The 25218-nt window shown below is 45.3% G+C and overlaps 1 protein-coding gene across 16 annotated transcripts in view; it reads left to right on the top strand.

The window, feature by feature from the left end:
• Positions 1 to 15237, top strand: part of PPARG (peroxisome proliferator activated receptor gamma) — a 189552-nt gene extending 174315 nt beyond the window's left edge. For all 16 annotated transcript variants that reach the window (XM_055259414.2, XM_055259413.2, XM_055259410.1 and 13 more), the window contains one exon: positions 14791 to 15237. In XM_055259414.2, the coding sequence (XP_055115389.1) occupies positions 14791 to 15038 (248 nt within the window). In that variant the 3' untranslated portion in view covers positions 15039 to 15237. The remainder of the gene's footprint in view (positions 1 to 14790) is intronic.
• The last annotated feature ends 9981 nt before the right edge of the window (positions 15238 to 25218 follow it).

Here is a 25218-nt window from a genome sequence, read left to right as displayed (position 1 = left end):
GATCCGCCCGCCTCGGCCTCCCAAAGTGCTGGGATTACAGGCGTGAGCCACTGCGCCCGGCCTGAGATGGAGTCTCGTTCTGTCTTGCAGTGGTGCGATCTCGGCTCACTACAACCGGGTTTTCCGCCTCCCGGGTTCAAGTGACTCTCCTGCCTCAGCCTCCCTAGTAGTTGGGATTACAGGAATGTACCACTACACCCAGCTAATTTTTGCATTTTTAGTAGAGACAGGGTTTCACCATGTTGGCCAGTCTGGTCTCAAACTCCTGACCTCATGATCCACCTGCCTCGGCCTCACAAAGTGCTGGGATTACAGGCATGAGCCACTGCACCGAGACTATTTATCTACTATTTTAAGGCACATTTTATTTTTAATAAAATTTGGAAATATATTAATATTTAATTTATTTCAAATATTTTTCCTAAGCATACTATATATCCCATGTCTATTCTTTTCACTTAGTCAATTTCCCATGTCATTACATACTCTTTGTTAATACTTTTTGTTAACTTTTTAAATAAAAGTAATACACGGTCATTTTATAATTGAAAGAGTACAGAAAGGTGTAAGTGAAAAGTAAAGGGCTTTGCCCTCCGGACAAAATAGAATTAACAAAGTCCTATTTTTCCTATCAAGAAGTTTACATGAACACTCATGTATATAGCTATATACATACACATGTGTGTACATTCATAGCAGTTTGTATTCCTGCCCACATATACGAAGGGAAGCATTTGAAATGAGCCATTCAGAGGTACTTAGTTTCTACTAGGCAAGGTCTAGACAAGAAACAGTCATGAGAATTCTGGGCTTTATGAAGTGAGATCTGAATCTCAGGCATCTATCGAGGATGAGATCCACCTCCCCGATTGTGCTTCCTTAGAGTAAGACAAAATTTCTCAATTAGTTTTTCCTCCTATTCCAGATTTTCCATTCAGCTAAGCAAGAGGCTTTCATCCACTAAACAAATTTCTGATCCTACCCAATCTTAACAAGAGTGATTGTTTTCTCCTCTGCAATTTAAAGTCTATCAATTACTTTGGTGGTTTCAGAAAGAAGTGCTTTTGTTGGGGATCCAGTTGGCCTCATTCTGAGCTGGCTGTGGACTCACCGAAGAACTTCACTTCAGCAAAGGCACTTAGGGCCCCAGACTAAAAGAAAGATGAGCAAGATGTGCATCATCTAAGAGTGGGCAGGGGTAAGGAATTGGGGATTAATGGGGGTGTCCCTAGAGGACCCAAAGATGAGATTTTTAGATGAAAGTAACTGATTTGACCCAACTCAGTATTTGCTGGGGAAACTGGAGTTGCTACCTAAGATTGCTGCCATTGAACTTCAGCCTTAAAAACTGCTGATACCATTCGATTGGTACTTAGATTCGCCTGGGCTTAGCATCTCTGCTGTTCACTCAGCTCTCAAACCAAGCTGCTGAGAAAGATGACCTAGTTCTTCTCAAGTCTTTCTCCCCTCTCTCTTTCTCCCCTGAGCTTGGGGGCAAGAATTAGACTAAATGAAAGGAGCAGCAACCTATTCTAGAACCAAAGTTCAGGACTTGGTACATTTTTAAGAGCATTTCACGTTCATTCTCTCATTCGATCCTGACAGTGCTCCTGGGCTTTTAATTCTCATTTCACAGAAAGAAAAGTGAGGGTCATAAACTTAAGCAATTTGTCTGAGATCTAACAAACTAGTGCCACCGTGGAACTAACATTGAAACCTGGGTGTCCTAACTGTCCCCTCTGGCCCTGGCCAGTGGATTGCGGTCAGCACACTCACTCTTGTGTTGGTGGCTGCAACCTGTTCTCTCTTCACTATATCCCTAAAGTAGGCCCATACCTAGAAGCCAGGAACAGCGCTTCCTTGGTCATAACTTCCCTTGCACTCCCTAGTCTTACTGACAGGCTGGGCGGTGTCAAGAGTAATAAAACTGTCTCCAGCAAAGCCATGTTTGCAACTGGCGCCGCAGCATCATGCCAGCCACCCTAGCAAACTCCCAAAACCTACCCGGCAGCCAAAGCCAAGCATAAAGCTCAGTGAAGCTGACAAGCCCCAGGACACTCTGGTGGATGTTTTGCCCCCTTGAGTGTTTGCTGTTTTGTGAAGAAAAAGTGTAGGAGAGTTCCAGCTGGAACTCTGCAGCAGGCAAAAGCTCTTTTTGTTAATTCAAAACAGTTTGGAATCCATTTCAGTTCTTCCTAAACCTCCAAGATATGGGGGAGGAAATTCACTGGATTTTACAATATATTTTTCAAGGCAAATTGCCATCGCTGTCCTAATGACAGAGAAGCTGCCGATATCACTACAACGGCCGCAGATGGCAAGTCATCCAGCCTCCTCCTGTGCCCTCCTGAGTCTGGCTTGGAGACGCAAACCACCTCGAGGGCGGCTCCTTCTTTTTCCAGCAGTCCCAGCACTGTTCCTTCTCTGTGAAGCCACTGTGGATGGCTGTTCTTGGCATGATCATAGACTTTTCTGCTGTTGAGTGGGCAAGGAGAATAGGGTAGAAGCAGGGGAATTGTTCTCATTGCTATGCATTCATAGATCAAAGAGGAGCAGATATTTTATGTTAATTGGATAACACCTAGTTCTATCAGGTCAGTAACCTGGGGTCCCTGGGGCTCCCCCATGGGTCATACCAGATAGATAGATTTTTTAAAAATTTGTTGGAATTGGCCGGGCGCGGTGGCTCACGCTTGTAATCCCAGCACTTTGGGAGGCCGAGGCGGGCGGATCATGAGGTCAGGAGATCGAGACCACGGTGAAACCCCGTCTCTATTAAAAATACAAAAAAAATTAGCCGGACGTGGTGGCGGGCGCCTGTAGTCCCAGCTACTCGGAGAGGCTGAGGCAGGAGAATGGCGTGAACCCGGGAGGCGGAGCTTGCAGTGAGCCCAGATCGCGCCACTGCACTCCAGCCTGGGCGACAGAGCGAGACTCCGTCTCAAAAACAAAAACAAAAAATTGTTGGAATTAAAGTAGAATCAAAGCCTAGTGGTAGCCCAGAATAAGTTATTCAATAAATGCTTGTTGAGTGAATAATCATCCAAAATGATTATAATACTACCTACCATTCGTTGAAAGCTTCAGTATGTGGGAGAATCTGTCCTGGGCACTTTATATACACCCATAATCTGTTTGTTTGGGTTTCTTGGTAGGAAGACTACATGGCTGCATACATGGTCTTTTATTACCTCCATTTTATAGATGGAGAAAATGGAAATTTAAAGAGGTTAAGCAGTTTGCCAAAGGTCACAGAGCTACTAATCGGTGAGGTCAAGGTTCAGACCCAGGTCTCTCAAACTTTAAAACTGGTGCACTTAACCATTAGACCCTACTTTTTGCATATTGAGGTGTGGAAGCATCTCAATTAATTGCTTCAGTCTTAGAGTTCTTTGGCAGTTATCAAAAACTGCCTATTTCCATATTGCCTTCAGATATTATAATTAAGAATTTCCATGGCCAGGCACAGTGGCTTATATCTGTAATCCCAACACTTTGGGAAACCAAAGTTGGAAGATCCCTTGAGCCCAGAAGTTTGAGACCAGCCTGGGCAACATAGGGAGACTTCATCTCTACAAAAAATACAAAAATTAGCCAGGTGTGGTGGTGCATGCATGTGTAGTCCAAGCTACTCTGGAGGCCGAGGGAGGAGGATTGCTTAAGCCCAGGAATTTGAGGCTGCAGTGAGCTGTGATTGTACCACTGCACTCCAGCCTGGGCAACAGAGTGAGATCCTGTCTCCAAAAAAAAGAGAATCTCCAGATTATAGTTCAGATATTACTTACTAATATCCAAAGCCCTCCTTAAGACACCATTTTAATCTGTCTAACAAAATTAACATCCTAGGTTTTGAAAATTACTTGAGGAAGGAATAGGGCCTGGTGATAGTGCTGAAGACTGGTGTTCTGGTTCTTTAATTTGTTCAGCCAGTAGGTACCTGGAAATAATGGTACTGTTTGCAGAACGCCCCACAAAAATGGACAGTCAACTTTAAATAACTAAGTAAACACATCTCTGCTTAATCAGATACCATCTTATACTAGGTTCTAATATAGATAAGTGGTTACAGAAAAATTTATGAGAGGAATGTTAAATTGTTGAAATACCATCCAGTCCTTTCATTTCTTCCTGTCCTTCAGAAACAAACAGAATAACCCTGACGCAGCTGTCACGGCAGAACACTCATTCCAGCTCACAGAACACCAGTGTTCAATCAGCACTGACTTTGAGGAGCACCGGGTTTGGGAGTATTCATCTCTCTTCCCTGTCCCATAGCTGCCCTTCAAACTCCTGAGACTGTTCCCAGCTCTAAAATGGAAAGGGTCATCTTCTCTCTGGAACAAAAGACAGGATGCACTTGCTTGAATAGGCCAATACTTTCCTGGAGGAAACTCCGGCTTATGGAGCCTCTGCTTCTGCACAGCCCGGTGCCTTCCACCTCCTCTTCATCTGATAGCATCTACATTACTAGTTAACTGGAGAGGAGACCAAACCCAAAATATTACAAAACATAGATATTAAAAATACTGTGAACAACAATCAGCCACTTTCTCCTACCTCTCCTGTACCAGCTAAATATTTAGCTCCCTCACCCGTAGAGTGTTTTTGGACAAGACAGGCTGGTGCCTACATGGTGAAAGTTGTTTTTCTCTCTTTTCTTGTAATATTGCAAATAAACAAGGATATCTGCTTTCTCTTGAGCAGGACAACAGCCAAAGAGTGTTATTGCATAGTTTCCTGTCCCCTATCTGGGCTACGATTGTGTCTGAGAGTAATAGCACTTATTTATTAACTGAAAGAAATTTTACGGGCACCTATGTTGTTTCTGCATAGCTTGTGAGGCTCCTCTCTTAGGCCACACCTCTCACCATGCCCCCACAGCTAGTTGGCAGAATGGCTTTGAATAATGACTCGTTTTGAGTTATCTAGAAATGTCCCATTAGTTCACTATTTTCATAACCCTGTAGACTTGGTTTGACAAGGGTGAGGTTTATTTATGAGTTCTCAACTGGCACCCAATTTTTAAAAACCACAGAGCTGGGGGCGGGGATAGAATGATGGGGAGGAGATGAAACATCCTAGAATCATCTGATATACTTTAAACATATACATATACAGGCTTTTGTTGTTTGTAAAATATAGAAGCATCTTTATCTGTGACTGGTTGAGAAATAAAATCCCTTCCCCAGCCCAGGCACGGTAGGCTGGGATCATCCCAGTGAGCGAGCACGCAATTTGATTTGCCCTCAGAGACTGACTGTGGGGTCGAATGCTGAGTCATTCCTGTCCCCACACCAGCAGTCCTGGAAGAGGCTCAGTCGGTCAGTCAGTGGGCTGCTTTCTGGAGCACTTTATCATTTTGGGCTCTCACAATGTGTGTTTAAACTCTGAGTGACCCCAGGCAGTCTTCCAGACTGGCACAGTTCACCAAGACGTTCAGACAGATCATCTGCAAGTGAGGAAGAATGAAAACCCAGCACTGGTTCAAATCACTCCTAACAGATAGAGGTAGTGAAGGCATCACTCAGTCCTAGAGAAATCTTTGGAGGGCTTGCCAGCATCACAAGTAGGTAGACCAGAAGAGGCAGACTGGCCCAATGCAAAGCCCTGGAATCAGAGGGACAGGAGTTCCAAATCCCCACTCTCTCTCTTCCTAGATGCGTGCTTGGAGCAATTATTTACCTCCCTGAGCCTTAATTTCCTTATCAGGACCCTGAGCAAACCAAATAACATGATGTGAAGCCTCTGGCACAATGCCTGGGACATGTTCAGCACACAGTAAATGCTAATTTTCCCTTTTGCCCTATATGATATGATTTGAAGCAGCGCCACTCAATCCTGCCAGTCACATTGCTGGAAATGCCACCAACAGTCATTCTTAAGATCACTTATTACAATATAAATACCCCTAGGAGATAACAGCTAATAGCTTTATCAGCTATCGCTTTAAGGGGATTAGGTGTGGATTGAGAACAAAACCCAGAAGGAAAGAGATCCTGGAGGAAGGGGAGGGCCTCGAAGTGGGGAGGATTCGGACGTCCTGTGGCCCCCGAAGGAGATGGGGAATGGCAGGACTGCTGGATTCCCAGCCTTCAGGAATTCCCATGAACTTCTTGGGGACTTCATGTGTTTAGACCATATTTAGAGAGAGTGCCTGTGTTCTGAGATCACAGGTTTTTCTCAGAGACATTGGGAAGGAGGACAGCGGGGGAGCTGGGTGGAGAGAAGTCATACCTGGCAGCTTTTGACTTCACTTACTGCCCTTCGTGTGCTGTTGCCATTTCCAGAGGTTGAGGGAGTAAGGAAGGGTAGGAGTTCTTAGTCTTCCCTTCTCTCTTCCTTTCCCTCCCCTTATCCTGCCCAGAGCATCGCAGGGTAGAGCCACCAGATGGATTCAGGGCATGGAGATGGCAGGTTAGTGGGAGACTTGGAAGGGATCGTTCTTACTATTTCAGCACCACCCTTCTTCCTCTACCTCCCACCCCGCATTTCCAGCCCCAATCAGATTCCTTCTTGGACAGAGAAGGAGCAGAAATGTACATACATCACTAGGCTTAAGAGGGGACTGCAGACGGCTCCCTGGTCTTGACAGAAAGGTGGGGAGCAAACCACGTGGCTGGACGTAAATTGAGTGACCTGGAATGACTAGAATGACAGGGGGCCCCTAACCCCAGGGTGCACAGAGGTAGGGACACAAGGGCTTCCCAGGGTGGGACAGAAATCTCAGGTTCCATTTTCACTCTGAGAGACCCGGAAATGACAGAGCCCATGCTCAGTTTCCACTGGTGGTGTTGTCGAGTGGAGGGGCTTTGAACATGGCACACAGGAAAGGGTTGCCCACCCCGTCACCAGATGGGCTTGTGCTCTGTTTTGTGGTTTGGGAGTTGCTTATTGGAGGTGGGAGTGGAGTGTTGAGATGAGGCAAGTTGAGATGTAATCGCTATTTAATGGGCAGATCAAAGAAAACATTGGCTGGTTTGATTTTTATTATGGTTATCCCGCTCCACCATCCTGGCCCAGTCATATATATTATTGTTATCAGGCATAGATAGGGGAAGCAATTAAATGTGAAACTGTTATTTAAACCGGCAAGTGTCAGAATGTTAACCCACTTCAGAGTGAAGGCTCTACCAGCAACATGTGTGTTCACTGCAGAATGTGCTGGTTACAGATGATCTTTATCTGTTTGTCAAAGCATTTGCAAGATCTCTATATTATGTCATCCCCTTTCCCTGAAAGCAGCAGTAAACTACATTGCTCCTCAAATCATCCATGGCTCAGACCTCTGATTAATTTAAGCTGGCCCTGCTAGCGTTCTTATAAATCCCCAGCAAGGTGCAGGCCCAGGAGTGAAAGGGGAAAACATCCAGAAAGCAGCGGGGGGCGGAGGGGGAGAAAGCTGAAGAGAAAAGAAAAAGGCTGAAGGGAGCAATAATTGAGGAAGAAAGAATAGGAAAAATATAGAAAGGACCCAAGAAAATCAGAGAAATGAGAGGAAAAGAAAGTTAAGAAGAAAATGAGGCAAGTTTACAGAGCAGTAATGAAAATAGTAATAGCTAATTTACTGTACAACAGACACTGTGCTAAGCACCTTCCATATGTCCCTCAGTCCTCTAACCAACACTGAGTTAAATTACCGCTACAGCTCCAGTTGTTAAAGTGAGGAAACCGAAGTATAGAAAGGTTAAGGAACTTGCCCAAGGTTATCTAGCTTGCAAAGTTGTAATTCCAACTGCTTCTCACTCAGCTGGTAGTGTGCACCCTTGGCCACACATTAGAATCACCCAAGAGCTATTAAAAATCCTGAAGGTCATACCCCAGGCAAGTGCATCAGAATCTCTAGGGATGGGTCCCAGGCATTCGTTTGCTTTTTTAGTCTCCCCAGATAATTTTAATATGTAGCCAAAATTGATAATCCCTGCACTAGACCAAGCTCCGATTCAAATTTAAATATTAAGAGGACACATGTATAACTTTGCTGAATTATTTTTTCCTATCGGTAGGATGGTGGGAAGGAATTGCTATAGGCCACACTATGGTACTTTGCTGAATTCCGTTCAGGCCCGCTGTGATTCTGATGTTTGGATCAGAAAAGTACCCTCAAATTCCCAGCATCATTTCTTCAAGGAAGTAGTGAATTGGGGCACTGTGGGTTTTTTGTTTTCTTATTGTTCTTAAACCACCTTGCCTATGTGCACTCAACTACAGGAACGAGAACTTGCCTGAAACCCCAAACATGTCTGCATCAGGCATTATTTTTCTTGAGCTCCTGAATTTCTGCTCTAACCAAGAACAACTCAAAAACCTTCAATTTCCTGACTGTTGATATGCCACCCACTCCTACTTACACTCCTGACCCCAACCCCATGGAAACTGCCTTTATTTGAACAAACACAAGAATTGCAATATGTTCTAAAGTTCCTCTACCTATTTCATTCTCACCATACGCTTATGAAAGAAATGTCATTGTCTTGAAAACTAAGCCTAAACCCAGAAAGATTAGATGATTTGTCCACAGGCACATAGAAACTAAGTGGAAGAGCAACAGGACACAAGTCTTCAGTTTCCCAATCCACTGCCTCCTAGAACATGCCTGTGAACTTAGGGAGCAGTGCAATAAAGGAAACTTGAGAGGAAGCGCAAAAGGAACTTAAATTGCAAAGTCCTGGGTTCCCTAAGTAGCCCTGCCTCCCCTCCAGTTTTCAGCCCACACCTGAACTAAGGTCTTTGTCTGTGGATCAATTTACAGCTGCCCTGCAATCAGATTTATTTTTTGTTTGTTTGTTTGTTTTGTTTTTTAACGCCCTAGGGACAGTCAGTTTCAGATTAGTCTCTGCTATCAGAGAGCCAATAGGGAAAGATGCGGAAAGCCGGGAGAGCAGCTCCTAGAATAGAGACAAAACCACCTGCATTTTTTCTGCCTCTCCTTCAGGAGTCTCCGCTGTGGTCATCTGGTTCCCTAATTGAGACACCTCCTGAGAAAATCTGTGCTAGGGAACATCCAGCCCAGGTGGGCAGATCTCAAGAGGACCAGAACGTTTGAATCTGCTTCAGATAAACCCTCCACTTAACAGAACCAGATCTGGATGAGATGGAAGCTTTGTAGATTTGCCCATAATCAACTGTGCTCTGTAATCAATTCCAGGACCGTGTGGATGGAGACCGGAAAGGTTTCTTTCCCAATTCTTCACAGCCTGGGTAGTAGGGAACTAGTAATTGACTCCAGCCTCCTCGAGTGCTAAGTCCTGGAGTCTGAGTCATACACACTTCCCAAAAGGGCCTTCTAGGCAGCCTACTCCAGCAGAGAGGACCCTTGGCCCTGGCCCTACTCCAGACTCAACTTTAACCTCAGCAAGGTGCAGGGAGAGGATCTCAGGCGGGCTTCTTGGGAACAGTGCCTTTGCAGGCACTAGGCTGTTGGGAATGGAGAGAGAAGAGAAAGGCCCTGGCACAGTCTGGGTGTTTGGATGGATTTCTGTGGCACAACTGTGGCACCTGGCTTAGCTCAGTAAAGGACTGAGTGTGCGTGGAGCAGAAAGGGGAAAGAGGCTAGCGGGGAGCTCGTGACCAGTTGGAGGGTGGAGGGTAGGGAACAACCCTGGCAGATCCCTTTTGCCCTTGACTAGAGCTTAAAGACCAAAGGAAGCTTTTTGGTTGTTTAAGTAAGTCAGGTGTTCTAAGTTTAATGTTAATATGCTTTTTCAATTAGATGTTTGAGTATATTTCCCCAGTTGAATTATGTAGAGGGAATTACAAATGAGAATACATCTTACAATTTTTGAATTAGAATCTTTGAGATTATCTGTTTAGTCCGGTCTGTTTTGTTTAGACAAGAAAATTGAGCCCAGTGATATTAATCAGTTTGCCCAAGGTCACAGAGCTGGTGAGTGAAAGCTTTAGATGTAGAATATGCAACTTTTCTCTGCTGCTCTCCTTCCCTAAACCATCTTGCCTTAACGGAGGCTCAGTCAGGGGGACAATGGGACTGATCTGTAAATGATCTAACTTGCCATTGCAGAAAATATACTTACTCCATGGCCACAAAATTTCAGCCCTTCAGCCAAGCTTCATCCATCACATCATAAAGAATAACTTGCCAAAGAGGGGTTTGAAAATCCAAACCAGATCCCTCTCCACTCCTAGAGAGGCCAGTTCCATGACACTGCACCGGAGCCAAGTGTTTCCAGCAAGCCCTGATCAGTTGCATGTTAGTCCTTGGTTGTATGATAAATGGGACCTAGTAGATTAACAACATCTCCTCAGCCCAAGGGCTGACCCCAGTGGTGCTGCTCAAGAGGAAGGAGGAGGCTGGGAGCAGTGGCTCCCGCTTATCATCCCAGCACTTTGGGGGGCTGAGGAGGGCAAATCTCTTGAGCCCAGCATTCAAGAGCGGCCTGGGCAATGTAGAGATTCTATCTCTACCAAAAAAAAAAAAAAAGAAGAAGAAGAAGAAGCAGGTGGAGGAAGGAGGAGCTGCAGAAAGGCTCCAGGAGCCAGTGTCTAGTAAGCAGAGGCCTAGCCCAGGCTGAGTGGTCCCAGCCCAGGAGGGCCTCTCTCAGCACCTGTCTTTAGATGCACGTCTGCTCTGGCCTTTGAGATGCACACATGTATCAAGCAGGAGGATCCGTAGTCATTAAACCAAGGTGCCAGTCTGGGGCCCAGCCTTCAGTGAAGTGTCAGTGACTTTTTCATTCCCACAGAGCAACTGCGAGGAAGGCCCCATGCTCCCAGGGACCCAGTTCTCCAGGCCAGGACCAGATCATTTGTTCCTTCTCAGAATCTGAGATCTTTTGCTGATGGTTCCAAAATTGAATGCTGAAATCTAAAAAGAAAATTATACTTATTCTGGTCAATGGGATATGTTGGAGACCTGAGAGTGAAAAAATCAAGCTAAAGACCAGTTTCCTTCTTTAATGGAAAAAAAAAGTAAGAAAGTTAACTTAGAAGAATATTTAGAGTTCTGAAAATCCCACTCTGAGACCACTCTGCCATCTCACATTGTTCTCTTGAGCCTCATCTCAATGGATAAAGGTCACTAGAGTTTATTAGACACAGGAAAACATCGTTTACAGGAGACTTCTTCATTGTGTAGGGATTCTGCCTTCAGGCCTGTTCACCAGCCAGGAGAATTGTGCTTTTTGATCCAGGGCTCTTGGCCAGAACAGCCTTCTCGCTCATTAACTCAGTCGACCAAATGCTTCCTGTGTTTCCACTGGTGGTTCAGAACATAGTCTCTGCCCTCTAATACCTCATGGTCTAACGGGGGAGAAACAAGAAAGTCAGAACTTAACAATACAAGATAATAAGGAATAAGAGCAGAGACTTTGGAACCAGACAGACTTAGATCCAAATGTCAGCTCTGCATTTACTAGCAAGTGGCCTGTCTTGGTAAGATGCAACTTTTTTCTCTAAGTCTTAATTTCTCCCTCTGTAAAGTATGACCTCGTGGGGTTATTGTGAAGATTAAGTGGCATATTGTATATAAGGTCCTTGGCACGATCTTTGGAAAATAACCATTCAGTGAATGTAATCTACTAGTATAGTAGTGATTCGAGGTGTTTATAGGGTGCTATGAGGGCCCAGAGAAAGGAGGTGAGACGAACAGGAGAGAGGAAGGGATACTGTTGAGGAAGGACTTCAGGATGGAATCCCACCACAGGCTGTATTTTGAAGAAATGGTTGAAGTCAGTAAGAAGAGTGAAGGGAAGGTGAGAATGTTTCAGGCAGGAGGAATAAAGTCTGAGTAAGTGCAGAGTCCTGACAGGACATAGGGTGTTTGAGGAACTTGGTATGGAAATAGATTAATATGGCTTAACATGGAGCAAAATGAAACAGAACTGAGGCTGGAGGATGACCAGGACCATGGTCCAGGTCATGAAGGATATTAAAGGTGGGTAAAACTCATACCATGAAGGAGAGAAGAGTTACAGTTTTTAAAAGAAAATAAATAGCCTTCAAGAGCTCAAATTTGAAATCAATATGAGATAGATGATCAAGTGAATGTTCTGTCTTCTTGGTGAGCCTGACTGAGAAAACCTTATAATCTAACCCAAGGCAACAAACTGAGAAATTAGAAAATAAAACTTAGAGATTAGAAAACAAAAACTGAAACCCAAACTTTTTACTTGGAAATTTGAAAACATGCTTCTATATAACTCTTAGGTTAAAAATGAAATCAAAATTGTAAGACAAGCTGTTTAGAAAAGAACTATGAGAGTACCATTTATCAAAACCCATGGGATGAAACCAAAGTGGCACTAAGAAGAAAATGTGGAGGCTTCAGTGCGTTTGTTAGAATACAAGGAATACCAAACCAAATGAATTAAGCATTCAACTCAAAAAACTAGAAAAAGAGAAGAAAGTAAACCTAAGGAAAGTTTTAAAAAGGAATTCAATAAATTAAAAACAAAACACACAATTTTAAAAAACAGACTTGATTAATAAAACCAAAAGCTATGTTTTTTTTAAAAAGCAAAAAATAGATAAACCTTTGACAAATCAGATTTTTTTAATGAAAGAATGCACAAATAAAGAACTCTAAGAGGTGGGCACGGTGACTCATGCCTATATTCCCAGCACTTTGGGAGGCTGAGGCAGGAGGATTGGTTGAGGCCAGGAGTTTAAGACCAGCCTGGGCTATGTAGCAAGACCCCACCTCTACAAAAAATTTAGAAATTAGTCGGGTGTGGTGGCTCATGCCTATAGTCCCAGCTACTTGGGAGGCTAAAGCAGGAGGATCACCTGAACCCAGGAGTTGGAGGCTGCAGTAAGCCATGATCATGCCACTGCACTGGGCAACAGATTAAGACTCTGTCTCAAAAAAAAAAAAAAGCATTAAGATTAAGTTAAGGAGCATGAATAAAAATAATACATTTCATATTCTAAGACAATATCATCTACAACTTTATTCCAATGTAAATTACTAAAACTTTACCATATAAGTAGTAGAAATCCTGAATAGATAAAAACTATGGAAGAAAAATTAAAGATAGTGATAGATTTATCACCAAGCTCAGATGGTTCTGCAAACAAATTCTAAGAAACCATAGGGAACAGATCATTACTGCGTTGACACAGAAGGCAAACCTCTCAACTCAGTGTATGAGGCTAGTTAACATTGTTACTAAAACAGGCAAAGAATGGCCCCCAAAATAACTCTAAACCAATATCACCTACAAATACAAAAACTATATAAAATATTAGCAAGTGAATACAAGGGTATAAGGAAATCTATTAATGTAATTCACTGTGCTAGGTTAAGATAAAACCATAACTCTTCAGATATCATAGCTCTTCAGATAGAAAAATGTCAAAGCATTTGATAAAAATTCAACAACATTCCTGACTAAAACAAATTAAAATTTTAAAACCCCTGGAAAGCCAGGAGTAAAACATGTCCTCCGTAATCTATAGCAAACATCATAATTGCTGATAAACCATTAGAAGCATTTCCTTCGAAGTTAGGAATAAAACAAAAATTGCTACTGTTGCTACTATTACTTAATCCCATATTGGAGGTTTTAGCCACCACACTATGACAAGAAGAGGAAATGAGAAAGGTTAACGCTGCAAAAGAAGAAATAAATAAAGCTACCATTGCTGATATAATTATCCAAAAAAAGTAGAAATCTATGATTAAAAGCTATTTGAACTGACAAAAGTTCAGAAAATTGGAATCATTTCAACATACTAAAATCAATTAGTTTTCTACACATCAGCAGGGATATATTAGATGTAATGAAAATGAAAAGTCCAGTCACAATAGAAGCTATAAAGTATTTGAGAATAAATCTAACAAGATCTACATAAAGAAAAAAGTAAAAATATTTAAAAGTAATTTAAGTTCACCATTTGCAAATTGAACTAAAGAAAAAATCTAAAGAAGAACTAGTGAAAATTGCTTGCAATCTTACCACTCAAAAGAAACTGCTGTTAAAATGTATCAGTATTTTAAAACTGTGTTTTGTCCTTTGGAAATATGCCATATTAAGCAAACATAGCATAAGCAAATTAAGCAAAGAGACAAACCTTTTTTTAAAAGCATATTTGTGAAAAAAGCATATTTGAAGCTATGATAAGAAACTGAGTAGAAGCTATAAAACATAGATTCATCAGGAAGGAGCAGAAGTTGAAAAGGAGATTTCTGGCTGGGCACGGTGGCTCATGCCTGTAATCCCAGCACTTTGGGAGGCCAAGGCGGGTGGATCACTTGAGGTCAGGAGTTTGAGACAAGCCTGGCCAACATGGTGAAACCCTATCTCTACTAAAAATACAAAAATTAGAAAGGCGTGGTGGTGAGCACCTATCATCCCAGCTACTCAGGAGGCTGAGGCAGGAGAATAGCTTGATCCCGGGAGGCATAGGTTGCAGTGAGCCGAGGTCATGCCACTGCACTCTAGCCTGGATGACAGAGCAAGACTCCATCTAAAAAAAAAAAAAAAGAAAAGAAAAGAAAAGGAGATTTCTGAGTAGAAGAAACACGTTAGCAGAGGAAACTTCATTTGGGGAACGGGATTGTTTTGATGCCATGCTCCATCAGCTGACCACACAGATTCCATCCTGGCCAGAAAAAAGGCCCTGCAAAGAGCTCTGATCATTTTGGTTCTGATTCCATCCTCAGTTCTTACCCATTATCTGCTTACCCTTCCTCCCCACCTATTTAAGATACAAAGCAAAACAAACCAAAAACACAGATGAGTTGCTTAGTAGAGCTGCCTAGGCCTCCGAGGCAGGGCCCAGAGGATTTTTTGACTGAACCCCCTGTTGTGTTTTCCATATGTGCTTCCCCAGACCGCCCAGGTTTGCTGAATGTGAAGCCCATTGAAGACATTCAAGACAACCTGCTACAAGCCCTGGAGCTCCAGCTGAAGCTGAACCACCCTGAGTCCTCGCAGCTGTTTGCTAAGCTGCTCCAGAAAATGACAGACCTCAGACAGATTGTCACGGAACACGTGCAGCTACTGCAGGTGATCAAGAAGACGGAGACGGACATGAGTCTTCACCCGCTCCTGCAGGAGATCTACAAGGACTTGTACTAGCAGAGAGTCCTGAGCCACTGCCAACATTTCCCTTCTTCCAGTTGCACTATTCTGAGGGAAAATCTGACACCTAAGAAATTTACTGTGAAAAAGCATTTTAAAAAGAAAAGGTTTTAGAATATGATCTATTTTATGCATATTGTTTATAAAGACACATTTACAATTTACTTTTAATATTAAAAATTACCATATTATGAAATTGCTGATAGTATTTGAAGACTGAGTCTTGTGTGTTTCCCACCCTCGCCCCCAGGCTTTCTTTTTTTATCCCTTTTCCTTCTCCCCTCCCTCCATCCGTCCCTTCCTCCCTCCCTCTCTTCCTCCCTCCCTTCCCTCCTTTCCTTCTTCCTTTATTTTTCTTTTCTTTCTTAGACATTTTAAAATATGTGAGTGGAACTGCTGATACACTTTCATTCTCAGTAAATTAATTTTTTATTCAATTTACAACTTTTCGGAACTCTGCATCTGCTTTAACAATCAGAACTAAGAAGGGAAGGGGAACTTCAGAATCAGAAACTGCTCAGAGCATGTGTTTTGTAGCCTGGATGTGCTGATATGCAGCATATCCCTGGGCTTACCCAGAATTCAGTCTTCTTCCACAATCCTAACCGAGATTTTCACTCACCACCAGCAGCCTACTCGTATACTACCTACTAATCAATGCCACTGCGCACCCACAGAGCCAGTGGCCAGCAACTGAGCACTGCTAGAAACTCTGGGGAACACAGAACTGTTTTAAGATTTGGTATCTGGGCCAGGCATGGTGTCTCAAGCCTTTAATCCCCACATGTTAGGAGGCCAAGGTGGATGGATCGATTGAGCTGGTCTCTTGTTCGAGACCCTGTCTCTACAACAGTTTTAAATATTAGCCATGTGTGGTGGCACACACCTGTAGTCCCAGCTACTCGCAGGCTGAGGCGGGAGGATTGCTTGAGCCTGGGAGTTGAGGTTGCAGTGAGCTGTGATGATGCCACTGTATTCCAGCCTGGGCCACAGAGTGAAACCGTCTCTAAAAAAGATAAAAAAGATTTGACACCTGCCAAAGAGAATTTACCGATTATAAACTGAGGAGAAAAGGTTAATCTTTTTCCATACAGATTCAAATACACAGATGAAATCACATGCCAGGTGAGTGGTAAGAGTTTGTAGGAAGTAAAATGAATGAAGATTGGAATCCTAGAGACTGAATCTGTGGATTTGCTGAAGAGGGCCTCAGGGAAGTGTTAGACTGGAATAGGTAGAGAGGAGGAGAAAAGACATTCCAGAGAAGCAAAATAACAGGAACACAATGAAAGAAAAAAAAACTGAGGGAGAAGAGCTACTTTCTGTTTTCTCCTTCTGCAGGGCAGTTTTGCTGTGGTTATTCCTGTCCTCCTCCTTGGGACCACTCTGTCCAGAGATCTCTTACTTTTCTGAACTCAGAGGCCAACTATCCACATCGTTAATGGAATGCTTGCCTCCCAAGCAAATAGATTCTAAGTTCCCTGAAGGCGTGACAATCTATTCATTCTTGGCACAGTGAGTAGATTCGTTGATTCAATCCACCAAATTCACTTGCATTGGCTACTCATGAACTCATCATACTATGTCTTTGAAGAATGCCTTATGGGGTGTCCAAGGGAGAGAACAGAGTCATGGGTCCTCAGTTTTCTGTTTCTGACTGGGCCAATAAAGCCCCTTCCTCATCCCTCTTTTCCACTTACCACTAGGGACAGAAATTAAAAACCATGGCTTCAGGCTACTAAAAGCCTAAACCAAACCAAATAAAACCAAACAACAACAACAAAATAAGGCAGGTTGGACAAGCTTACGAGTGTAACCAAACTATCTGGAGGCGTCTGTTGTGCGGGACGCTTACTTCCACTGACCTAAATTTCCCTGCCACTTCTCCCTTAATTTATCTTGCCTTAGGATATTTACACTCAGGAGACATAACTGCAGACTTGAGGCTTTCAAGCCAAAATATCAAGAAAGACCTGTTCATCTTTTGCTTAAAAATAACTATATCTCCAAAGAATCAGGTTGTAGAAGTGAGTACTGACCCCAGCCCTAAAAATGTAGGATTCCTAACCCTTCAGGAGAGACCCTTCTGAGCTCAAACCTTTAGAATGACAGATAGACAAAGACTGAAGCCGTTGTCTAAGTAACACCAAAACATTTGGAAGGAAAGTGACAAATTCAGTCAGTCATATGGCTCTTTTTTTTTCTTCCTTGGTGCCAAACATCAGGATATTTTGAAACACCCAGATGACTGGCTAGAGTCTTCTGTGTAGAGAGCTGACGGTCCAGGCAATTGACAAGATAGAGTCCACCTCTGAGGCGCTCCCTTATTTACGAGCTTTCTTGAACAAAAAGTCTTTCAGCCCTGCTGCCTGGTCTCAGTTCCCACCAGCGCTCCACAGCCCATCCAAGCCTTTCCACATTATCGGAGCTGTTGCTGCCAATGGAAGGAGGAAGAGAAATGCTCTCAGCTCTCTGGCACTGATGGTTAGCATTAAATGGCTTTTAAATCCTGGCAGCTTTCAAATTCCCATCTCTCTGACTTTTTCCCTGTGGCTTGGATGATCATTTGCTAAATATTTGACAACACTTTATATTCAGCCTCCAAAGCTCCTGCTCCTCTCTCCCTCTTTCTCTCCCCCAGGATGAATCATAAGTTAACGAATGTGTCATCAGTTATTCATAGTACTTTCTCTGGACACAAACACACGTAGGGATTTGTGTTAATAAAAATAGGAAGAAAAGTAACTTTGGTCAAGAGTCAAGAAAGGGTTTCCAGGCTCCCACAAGAGCCCTCCCCCAGCACCTCCCTGGAACGGGCTCCCTTTTCCTTCCTCCCGCTGTGTGTGGAGCCCAGGAACAAAGAGGGGACACACAGAAGAAACGAAGCTGCACACCCTGTTTCTCCAGCCACCATAAGAAACTAGGCTGACCTGAGTTTCTGGCTCCTTATTTACAATGTGGGTGCACAGCAAGGAGCCTGGGAGGCTCAGGGTCAGAAGAGGTGGCAGCACTAGCTGATGTCACATAGCAAATTTCCAACTAGAGGAACCAGATGGGCAGCTTCGCCACCTCCACTGAAGGGCAAAGAGGGAAGGGGGCGGAGGCGTCTGTGGCGGGCTTTCTTGGTGGCTTCTGGACTCCGATGACTTTTTCTTGGCTCCCTCGAGGCTAAAAAGCAGGTATTTTCATGAACAGGTCCTCCTTGCTTGACACCACCCGCTGACCGTGTGGTGCTGATGGAAGGAGCTGGGTGAGAGAGGGGCTGGATGTTGGCCTCTGGATACCCATTCCCTTGGAAATACCTAGTGAAGATGGGGGTGGGGGGGTGCGGGGCTCCTAATTCTACATCCTGAGAGAAAGAACCAAAGCTCATTTCCACCATGCCCATCCCCATTGCTTTCTGGTCCCCCTTTTCCTACTTGTTCGCTCCAAGAGTTTGGGTTATGAGACAGGAGGACCAAGATGCCTGATGGTCACTAGGTGGCCCCCTCCCTACCTTCTGCTCCCCCCCCCACATCCTGGTTCTTGGCTCCAGCCCCTGGCTGCCTCTGCATCATGAATGCTGTTGTTACTTGCATGTCTCCACCCTCACCGTGCGATTGCACCTGGTAGATCCTCCATTTAACACCGACTGAAAAGAAATAGCAGGGTTTTAAGAGTTCAAAACATCATGCAATGTCCCAGAGCCCCACTGCATTCATTAAACACATAGTCCATACTCCAGTCATGTCTAGCAGGTTATGATGGTGACCGCGACTAGGCCCTGCTCTCAAGGGGGGCACAGTCTGTGGATGAGTAATCACAGCTCAGCAGACGCAACAAGTGCCTAGAGAGGTGAAAGGATTTGCAGAGCGTGTGCATAGGCCCAAGAGTGTGAAATTCTCCAAGTGTTCAGAAAACGGCCAGGTGAGGGGCATGGCTGCCACAGCTCCCAGGTTAAAATGTGGATGTGGCCAGTCAGTGGCAAATTGTGGGAGCCTTGTCCTCCCTGACGAGGAGCTCTCTCGGGCTGTGTTGGTAGCAACTGGGATCCGGGGATGCTGCCAGGCAGAAGAGAGGCGTGGTCAAATTTGCAATTTGGAAAGTCAGTGCCCTGAAAGTCAACACTCCCCAAAGTAGAAATTCCCTCTACAATGCTCCTGATGGTTGCCTAACCCACGGACAACTACTGAAGAGACAAGAAGCTCTCTCCCCTCTAAGCCCCTGGGTGATTTCCACCCTGCAGGCCTGGCTCTGCCCCTGGGCTCACACTTACCACATGCTTGTTCCTGCGCCCTGGGGGCTCCAGCTCACCTCCTTCCCTTCCATCTGGTCGCAATCTCTTGCCTCAGTCATAAACAGCTTAAGGACACTGGCCCTATCCCCTGTTGATATCCATTCCCTACCGTTGCTCATATTGCCCCAAGCTACAAAGGTCCTCTGCTTCGAGGAGCTTCGTTTCACCTTCTTAATCTAATTCTTGGAGATCTCACGGTCATTTTTATCCACATATGTCAAAGCCTGCCTGTCCCATATCTCATGTCCAGAAAAGGCCTGCATTGGTCATAGACCTCAAGAAAATTAGAAGCTGGGCACGGTGGCTCATGCCTGTAATCCCAGCACTTTGGGAGGCTGAGGCGGGTGGATCACCTGAGGCCAGAAGTTCAAGACCAGCCTGGCTAATATGGTGAAACCTCATCTCTACTAAAAATACAAAAAATTAGCTGGGCGTGGTGGTGGGTGCCTGTAGTCCCAGCTACTCAGGAGGCTGAGGCAGAAGAATTGCTTGAACCCAGGAGGCAGAGGTTGCAGTGAGCCAAGATCGCACCACTGCACTCCAGCCTGGGCAAAAGAGTGAGACTCTGTCTCCAAAAATAAAAATAAAAATAAAAAAATATTAAAAACAAAAGAGAGATTATTATATAAGACACTTAGAACTGTGTGTAGCACACAGCATGTGTTCAATAAATAGCAACTATTATTGGATGCAGCACCCTGGGGTGGACTGCAGAGTTACACTGATTTGGGTTAAAAGTCTAACTTCACAGCTATGGTTCTAGGGCTATATGGCTTTGGCCAATCTCTTAATCTTTCTAGGCCTTAATTGCCCTCATATGTAAAATGAGATAATATCCACCTTAGAGGGCTGTTATGAGGCTTAAATGTAATAATGGTTGTAAAACACTTCACACAGGTTCCCAGTACATCCAAACCAGTCCGTAGTGTTGGCTGCGGGTAACGTTATTGCTGCTGTTGTTAAAGTGCCCCACCTTTAAGGAGGCATTCTGGGCCCACGGGGCAGGCTCTTCCTGTGCAAGTGTTCTGGACCTCACCTGAGGAGCCTGGAAACTCAAAGCTGGGATTGAATTTGGCATTTGGCAGTAGAGTAAAAATACATTCTCTCAAAAGATTTTGCCTCCAATCTATAAGGATTAGGAGGAAAAAAGTATTTGAAAGACAACTGCTGTGTTCTGATTTAGAACACATGCTCAGGATGAGGCTACAAAAACATTCTCTCCCCAAGTAGTGGGACTTTTCTCTTGTGACTTACACTCCTAATTTTAGACTAATATTACATAGTTGGAACTTCCAGAGGGGTTATAAAGAATAAGAAAATTGCTAATTTGAGTCTGTAGGGAGTGGGTTAGGATATTTTCATCCCCTCCGGAGTTGTGTAAATATGTTCCAGGCCAAAAGTTCCCAGGAGAGTGTCATTCCTGGGGTCTATTTAGTGCCATGGGCTTGACTCAAGGAGGATCCAAGTGGCTTCCTGCAAGAGTTGGAAAATTGTGATCCCCTGGCCATTTTTCCACAATACTGGAAGCCGGAAAGTGTAGGTTAGAGCCCCCAATGTCTGTTTGAGACTTAGCTCTGCCATTTTCTATGTATGTGGCCTTGGGTAGGTCACTTTCCTCTCTGGGGACATCATACTTGGCCTGTAGAACTATCTCAGCAAATTACATCTAATTCCTTCATGATGAATAAAGGAATGGGCCTCAGTTTCCCTAGCTGTAAAATGGGAATAGCAGCACCTACCCTGCATGTTTTATAGAGTAAATGAAAAAAAGCAGGGCAAGCCTGATCACCACTCTTTACAGATAAGAAAGGCCTACAGAGGTGAAGGAGCTAGGCCAGAAAAATGGAGAGGCAGGGCTGAGGCTGGACCTCAGGCTTCCAGAGGCCCACCCCTGCTAGGGCCCTTTCTTGGTATGCTGTGCTGTCTCCAGAAGAACCAAAGACAGTGTTGCCTGGTTGGCAGAGCAAAAGCGTTAGGGCAGGAAAGACTTAAGTTGGACTTTGGTTCAGCCACATACTATCTGTGCAACCTCAGGTAAGTTGCTTCCTGTCTCTGGGCCTCAGTTTCTTCATCTAGTTGGTGAAGTCCCCAATTCCTATCTGATAGAGTTGTTGTGAGAATAAGAGTTCTTAAATGAGTGAAGTGCTTAAGTCCCATAAACTATTAAAATCTTCAAAAGATGAATACCTCCAACCTCACAGGATTTGCTAGGAGCTCATCCTGGCCAGGGGACATTGATAACCAGCATCCTCCACCAGAGAAGAAATCATGAGACTCTGCCCGTGAGGACCTGTCCAGTGTTGCCTGGGTCTGATAAGGGTTTGCAGTGGGCCTTGGGAAGTCACTTTCTCTGAGCCTCAGTTTCCCCATCTCCACAGTCAGCTGGTCTGCCCTTCTAGCTCTGATATCCCAAGGCCTTGGGGGCCTCTAGGGGAGGCTGGCAGGAAGAAAGAGCCCTCTCTGGCTGACCCTCGGAGGCCTATGTTCTCTGCTGCCTGTGCTTGCATTCACCCCTCCTAGCGACCTAGGCCTGGACCAGGCAACAGCCAGCACTTATTAAAGGCCTAGGGCTGGTCCAGCCACCTCCAAGGGGAGGGGAGGGACACCGGATGGCTGGCTGGTTCCCACCCAAAGCCAAGCTGCTCAGAGAGGGGCGTTGTGCTGAGTCAGCGAGTTGGCAGCTCCTGGCCTGGGGTCCCTGGCCGCCTGAGCCTGCCAGATGGGCTGGAGCCAGGAAGGCCTCCGAGGAGCCAGCGTGTTATCGATGATGCTGCCGCTGCTGCCACAGCAGTGGGAAACGTGCCCTGGAAAAGCCTCTCCCCAGCCAGGCCTCCCAGGGCTGCAGGGTGGGGGACGGTTGCTGGGGAAGGAGGAGTTTTAGGAGTTGCCTCCTACTGTCAAGATTCTAGCCAGGGCTGCCCCCCTCGTGTCCCCTGTCTCCCCACTCTGTCACCTCACGATAGCAAGTATTCTTCTCCAGCACCAAGTACAAGCTTTACTTATAAACTGCTGTCTGCTGAATCCCTCCACAAGCCCGGTGAGGTGGTTCATGGGTCAGGATCCCAGCAGGCGGAAATGGCACACTCAGAAGAGACCATTGAAGAGCGTGTCTTGCAGAGACTAGATTCAAAGTCCTGGGAGGGTTAAAATGAAGGGAAACCAGGAAAGGATAGTGAAACATGCCAAGGCCGGCCTCCGCAGAAAGCCTTTACCCCCCACCCGCCCAGCTCTAAAGGACAAGGGAAGAAAAGGTGGCACGACCTCCAGAGGGCTGCAGGCAGAGAAGAGGCTCCCCGCAGGAGTCGCACCCCTAACACCAAGGAATTCGACCACTGGTCACTCCAGCATGGCCAAGAGGAGTCCTTTTCTCCTCTCAGCCTCCTGCCAAAGTCTCCCATTGGCCAAGTCCAGCTGGAAGCCAGAGAGCAAAACAGCCAATGGATACCATGCATGCGATTCAGCCTCCTGGAGCACACAGCCTGGTAGAGAAGAGTGGAGGGGGCATCTGAGGGGCAAGGAGAATATTCTGCACAGGTGGACAGTATTGTCCAGCCCATAATACTCAAAGGGAAAGAGAGAAACTGAACTCTGAGGTCACAGAGCCATAACACCATTCTAGGATTCCAACTTAGGTCCTCCTAGCCCCAGAGCCATGGTCTTTCCATTACATGAGACCTGCTGCAAGAGAGGACCTAGAAACCAGGGCAGAAGGAAAGGCAGCTTGACTCATTCTGCATCTCCTTACGTCCCTAGCCGGGGTGGGGGCTTGCAGCTGGGAACCCGGTGCGACCTTATGGGGTGCTTCCTGCATGTTTCCATCATGTTCCCTGGAGATGTGAGGAGTGTAGTGTAATGCAGCCCATGCAGGTTTTCCTCTAAAAGTTAACATGAGCTTCGTCATTTACTCCTATATATGTAAATACCTTATATATAGATATTATATATATTTGTAACTTTAAAATTAATGTATAAAGTATCATTTAGAAGTTAAATGACTTCATTTATTTCTACCTATGCCAAAACTTTGAGAAGAAAAGGAATCCCCAGGATGGAGCACTACATCTTTCCTATGGCTTCAGGTGCCCCTAAGAGAGGGCTGTGTACCCCACTTTGAGAGGCACAGACCCTCTTGTCCTTCAGGGAGAGAAGTTCCTTGCCCAGCATCTCCTGGGTAATAGTCAGACTTTGAGTCCCATGACCCTGCTTCTTGCACGGTGGAGACAAAGGAAATCTGGCCAAAATGGAGCCCAGGAGACAGCCTGAAAAGGGAGAAAAGGTCACTCATGGTCAGCCTGAGAGGAGGGAAGAGGAAAAGATTTGAGCTCCGTGTCAGCAAATGCTCACGGACATTCTCTGTCCCCAGCTGTCCCCATGCTCTGGGGATACATAGATAAGCCTGGCATGACTTGGGTCACCAAAGAACTCACTCTCATGGAAGAGATAAACACAAACGCTGGCAACGACAAGACACACGACAGGTGCCAGGAGTGGAATGGCTTGGAGGCAGGCAGGCAGGTTCAAATCCCCCACGCAGCCATTTCTTAGCTGTATCACCGTGGGTGAGCCATGTAACTGTCTAGGTTTCCTCTTTTATAATTGGGCAAGCTCATACCTACTTCCCGAAGTTACCGTTAAGGAATGAGATAGATGAAGTATGAGAGCACTTAGCACGTAACCCAATGCCGCAAATGCCGGGACAGAGGGTTGTGCACGTCACGACAAAAGAAGACAGCCATGTTTCTCCAGCCCCACATTGCACTTATGATTCGACGTCGAAAGAATTTATTTTAAATTTCCCAGATAACCTGAGCTCTGTGGTTTCTGTTGCTATGGAAGTGGGGAAGAGGTTTCACTCTGCCCCGGGGAGGTAAGGGAAGGCTTCACAGCGGAGGTGACATTTGAGATGAGTGGGAGGATTTATAAGAGTGGCCCAGGCAGACAAGGAAGAAACACCTGGCAAAGGGCTCATGCACAAAAGCACGTGGCATGTTGGGAAGTATAAATATTGAGATGTGGCTGGGATATGAGGGTGCTGGGGGAGGAGAAATGGCTGGAACAGTAGAATAGAATCATGGCTTTTTAAATATAGGTCAGGACTTATACTGATGGACTGAGTGATTTCTACTTTATCCAGGGAGCATGGAGAGCCTTGGAGGGTTTTAAGCAGGGAAGTTGCAAATCAGATATTCCTTCTGGTTATCCCTTCATCAGCCGAGGAGATAGGACTTGACTGGAGGGTGGGAGACCGCTAGGAGGCTGTGACCGTCATACAGATAAGAGGTGGCAGTGGCATGGTGAGGGAGTGGCATTGGCATTGGGGTCGGAAGGAATAGACAGATTTGGGAAACAGTCCAGGATCTACTTAACATGGAGGTGAGGGAGGGGGAACTCTCAAGGTGATACTCAGGTGACATGGATTGTGGGACAGGGACATGCTCTTTATTGGACTAGGGGGCTTGTTGGAGAGAACATTCATAAGTTCTGCTTCAGAAATCCTGAGGTTGGCCGGGCGCGGTGGCTCACGCTTGTAATCCCAGCACTTTGGGAGGCCGAGGCGGGCGGATCACGAGGTCAGGAGATCGAGACCACGGTGAAACCCTGTCTCTACTAAAAAAAATACAAAAAAATTAGCCGGGCGTGGTGGCGGGCACCTGTAGTCCCAGCTACTCGGAGAGGCTGAGGCAGGAGAATGGCGTGAACCCAGGAGGCGGAGCTTGCAGTGAGCCGAGATTGCGCCACTGCACTCCAGCCTGGGTGACAGAGCGAGACTCCGTCTCAAAAAAAAAAAAAAAAAAAAAAGAAAGAAAGAAAGAAATCCTGAGGGTGAGGTACCTGTGGGGCACCCAGGCGGGGGTGTCTCGTTGGCTGTTTGATCTATGGGTGTCTGGAGCTTAGAGGTGC

This window comes from Symphalangus syndactylus, chromosome 21 (genome assembly GCF_028878055.3).
Source record: "Symphalangus syndactylus isolate Jambi chromosome 21, NHGRI_mSymSyn1-v2.1_pri, whole genome shotgun sequence".
In the NCBI taxonomy this organism is placed as follows: domain Eukaryota; kingdom Metazoa; phylum Chordata; class Mammalia; order Primates; family Hylobatidae; genus Symphalangus; species Symphalangus syndactylus.
Note: the sequence above shows the minus strand (reverse complement) of the source record. Positions and strands in the feature narration are given on the sequence as shown.